Raw genomic sequence first — 5000 nt, forward strand, 5'->3', positions numbered from 1 at the left:
CTCTACCTCACATAATGAAAATAAACTTCTTGTCACTAGCACTTTGTGATACCTCCGGATATGAAAATCTATCAGTGTCACTTCTTGACATATGACAGTTTATGCCATTAGGATGGCGTCATGCACTTCCAACAAGAACCTTGTTGTACTTCAAACCGTGGATTCTCTACAAGAAGCGCTGACGTTGTCATGATAACGAGTGTTCAGTATTGCGTAAATCTGCAATTAAAAGCAATGTATATCAAAACAAAGAATATTCATGTTGTCCGAATTCATTTTTGTATGCTTTAGAACTAATCGATTAAATTTGTTCAGATCAATGCTGAAACTTCCTCCTATTGTTCGACCCTTTTTAACGATAAACCTGTTCTCAAGCTATATAAAACAATAGATGTGTTTGTCAGAAACACAATGCCCCCTTGTGTGCCGCTTTGAAGCCATATATTTCACCTTTGACCTTGAATGATAACCTTGATCTTGACATTTCACCAGTCAAAAGTAGCAGCTCCATGTGATAAACATGCATGCCAAATATCAAGTTGCTATCTTCGATATTGCAAAAGTTATGACCTATGTTGAAGGTTTCGGACGGACAGCCTGACTGACAGACGGACAAGCAGACGGACGGAATTACGGGCAGTTCAAATTCTTCTCCAACCTTCGGCAGCATAAAATAAAGAGTAAATATCTAAAAACAAAAACTAACCTCAGCAATAATATCTTGATATTGTCTATGATGTTTGTACGCTCTGGTTCCCGCGAGAATATCTGCTTCGTATCCGGATGTAAGACGAGCCTCGATGTATTTCCAGCAGGCTTTTTGTAGATCCCGCAGTTCGAATTGATGGGCTCCGCATAAGAGACCAGTTGCGGTGACGTCATTGATAGTTGCAGTCCCGGACTGAATGAACTGAACCAGCATTCGGAATACTTCTGGGTCGTACTTTCTCACGGGGATAATGACGGGACCTCCCGATTTAGAAAGTCGGGATTCTGGATTGTTGAGATTGTTGAAGATAAGTTGATACATCAGTCTGGAAAAAAACAGTATGCCGGTAAATGTTATATAATAATGATCTGGCTGGTGATTAGTATACAACTAGCAAAAATAAATCCAGAATTTATATTAAATGTTGTATTATTTAATTTTTTAATGAAATGTAAGTAAACAAAACTAAAGCCTACTTGCTGCGAATGCCTAGGATAGCCCTCACACCGTACACAGGAACTTCTTCCGGTCCGACTTTAAATATGACGTCACACATCTCTGGCATGCTCGAAATCATAGCGAGACTCTCACACAATGTGCTCGTGCAGCTGACACGTGCGCGCACCTGCTGGTAACCCTCATTAGCAAGAAGTGTGTTACTACGCCCACTTGCTGCTCTATATCCGGTTCTCATACTTGTGATACTCGAGGAGTCTGTTTCGGCGTCGGAGAAATCTGTGGAATCATATCCGGAGGAGGAATCTGAAAGCAACAAACACGTGAATTGTAATATATGTTATAGTGTTGAATGATATCGTAAACGATGTCATTATCAAGTAAATAAAGTAATTATAATGAATTATTTAAATTATTACAATCATAATAATTATTCTTTAATTTCTGAATCCAAATTTAATAAATGGTTTGCCAAAAGAGTTACCGTCAAACCCTGGGTTACAGAAGTCATCACAGTCAGAGTTGTCGATCTTGCTCAACAATGGCTCTGTATCAAACTCAATGTATCCCTCCATTTTTCCAATGAATGAGCGTTTTGTGTGATTTAGTGGCTACTTAAATCGAATCTCTTGCTGCGATATCTTTTGAAAACGAATGATACGAACTTCTTTGCGCAATTATTTATACCTGTTGACTTCAGCCAATGGATTATTTCAATATTACATTTTAATTGGCCGCCCGATGACAAGCAATTAGCACATTAATTAGCTGAGTAAAAGAAAATGCCCCAGTACTTGTTTGATTGCAATTTGACTGACTGTTTACTCAACATCATCGTAACTGATTTGTTGATCGCACCTTTCGCTGGATAAATTTGTCGCGTTTATCTGAATGAGCAGACATCTTAACATCTAAACGATTGTAATTAGGATGTTGACACGTGTGTCAAGATACTGAACAAATAGCACCAAACTTTCGTTATGTTGACTGTATTTTGAATGTGTAAATTTGTTGCGATTGACATTAAAACGTTTCTAAATTTAATTGATACTGTGTCGAACCATGGACAGAACATTTGATCTCTACCTATTAAAGTGATATTATGGGCATCTAACAGTTGATGGGTGTCTATCGCAACCGTTGTATATTTTTGGTGTTTTCACTTCATATACATCTATATTTGTTAATGCAGCATCAACATACTTTAACAATATCCCGGAAAGAGAAAAATAATGCATTTGAATATCAACCGTACTTTCGTTTGACAACTGATCATGCATGTACGACGTGAACCTAAATTTAGTTTTAGTGCAGATTCGTTCATACGACACATTGTTTTACGGATCATTTTGGCTTACTGGGTCATGTAAAATATCGAATATAATATATATATTTTTATAAACAAGTGGTAGCAAGATGAGTTGCAGATAATTGGTCAGTAACCACATTTTAACTAACTCTTTTGACCCGTTAATTCTTTTCAGCCTAATTCAACAGTGAAAAATGCCCATAATATCACTTTAACAACCACGTAGACAATAACTTAAAGTACATCAAATAAGGTCGACTTAACAAGCCCAAATGATATCTTAAAGAAATGTTTTCAGATACAAGTAGTGCAGCAAAAAGTTATGTTCCGATTACTTAAACTGTTATAAACCAATAGTATTAGAGATGGAGAATTATATGAAAAGTAACTGAAGATACTTAAATACCATTATACTTATATATTGTAAACAATTTTCACACCACGGGTGTTCTATTGAAATCTGAACACCACGAGAGACAGCTTATCTACAAAATCTATGTAAGACATGTTGACAATTTGAACAAACAACAATTCGCCGTGATACATGCCCATATGTGTGTGTATGTCGTCTCGTAGTCCTTCATTTATTGATCTAAATGGGCCGTGCTCTGTGAAAAGGGGGGTAAATGCAACTTTACGCACAAGCATTAAACCACCTTTTTAACAGAGCACGACACATATTAGTGTTATTGTGTCCATTATAAGACAATTTATTCAGTGTCGTTCTACGATAAGAACAATGCCATGTTTCATGTATTTCGGCTCCATTTAGCGATTTGAGTAAGTTTCCGTACGACATGACACAGAGAGAACAATGCTATGTTCCAAATATGTTTTCAAGGCCGGTAAAGACAATAAGGTCGGTGACAATACGGGCCTTTGAAGTCAACAGAGACAGTGTTTATACGACAAGACACAAAGCGGACAATGCAACATTTACTTAACTGCTGTCCTATTACTCCTCCTTACTTCGTATTTATACGATAGGTCGTCCGACAAAACTCTTGTATAATGCGTATTTTTGTCCTTTTAAGGCAGATGATACAGTGCATTATACGTCACGACACAAGCAGAACGATGCTATCTGAACGATTTTAAATGGCACGACACAAGACAACAAATGACATGCATGATTCATGTACATTTAAGACCTTTTCATAGGGGTCAATAGGCAAAACACAAAAGTAAAAAATGTACTTAGTTTAGATATACGGTTCATTTCAGCCAAGCAGATGGAAATGACAACATATACAAAGAACTCGGATAATTTACCAAAGCTCTTTATTAATATATTTATTGGAATGTACCCGATGTATGGCAGCGATACAAGCGACATCTGCGTGGGTTTCTTACCGGTACATTTCTAGTTGGCTTCGACACCATACCCGTAGCTTGGGGTGGGGTGCGTTGGGTGCGTTCGCACTGAATGTTTTTTCGACGAGTAAAAACAATATTTGAACTAAAAGATGCACCCAACTTTATTCGACGCAAAAACGATTATTTATCTTTTCCCGGAATCCAGTGAGTCTTCGTATTTCAGCTTTACAATTATGTTGAATTCAATATGCTATCGACAGGAAAGAGAGAACATTTTATAGTATTATTAACGGAATGTTATGCCAGCTTCCGAAAATGACGGAAATCAAAAGACACCCGTCGAGTATTGTCAAAGACTAATGAGTCACTGATTAATAATTTGGCATTATACCACAATGAACGATTGTACACAGCATTTTCGAAAGACTGCGTTGTCTTGTTGTTATATCCCCGTAAAACCATTTTCGAATCACCATTAGGGTTTTCAGACAAAAAGTATCAGCTATGCTCAAGATAGGATAATTTTTTTTGTTGTTGTGTGGCAAGAAAACAAATCATGTCTACAAAGCAATGTACCTTTTTTTGTAGTTTACCAGCACCTTATGGCATCTGTTCTGCTCCACATACAGAACTGCCCACAATGTTTTAATTATGTCAAACTTGACACTAGGAAATATGCCATACTCTGAAACAGTTGTTATAATGAATTTAAAACGTTATAACATATATGATCAGGTGGACGTTAACGTTAAATGTTCATTAACTGTGACGGATCTTGAACATACGGGAAAATAAGTCAATAATTTTTCTTCAACGTCCTGTTATACATTAATAAGGGGTTTGAGACGATAGGACCAGTAGTTTGTGGTTAAAGGGTCTTTATGAAGCCTTAATTGTTGTATTCTGACATTCGTTTGGAAAATGATAACTAATTTGTTAAAAATAATTAAAAAAAATACAAGTAACCAGTTATAACATTTTTATTTCTGTTTAGTATTGATGCAGATTAGAGAAGATCCAGTTTTGTTAATCAGTGTTTGTTGTACAAAACACTATAAGCACGTTTAGAGCAATGCTAGGTCTCGGGTACTATCCATAGTAGCAGACAAACAGTTGTTTTGAAAAAAGTCATTTTTTTTTCCTTTTTATTTGCTTGATTTAGGAATGGTAGAATTTGGAATGGTAAAATACACCAATGTTATAAAGATT

General features: G+C 36.4%; 1 protein-coding gene across 1 annotated transcript; it reads right to left on the reverse strand.

Moving 5' to 3' along the window:
* Positions 1–203: 203 nt before the first annotated feature.
* On the reverse strand, positions 204–1740 carry LOC127840406 (serine-enriched protein-like). The gene is made up of 4 exons (XM_052368819.1): positions 1650–1740; positions 1186–1471; positions 747–1034; positions 204–219 (listed from the first exon to the last, which is right to left on the reverse strand). The coding sequence occupies exons 1-4, from the start codon at positions 1738–1740 to the stop codon at positions 204–206; spliced, it is 681 nt and encodes a 226-aa protein (XP_052224779.1).
* Positions 1741–5000: the final 3260 nt, after the last annotated feature.

The sequence above is a fragment of the Dreissena polymorpha genome, chromosome 8 (genome assembly GCF_020536995.1).
Source record: "Dreissena polymorpha isolate Duluth1 chromosome 8, UMN_Dpol_1.0, whole genome shotgun sequence".
Lineage (NCBI taxonomy): Eukaryota > Metazoa > Mollusca > Bivalvia > Myida > Dreissenidae > Dreissena > Dreissena polymorpha.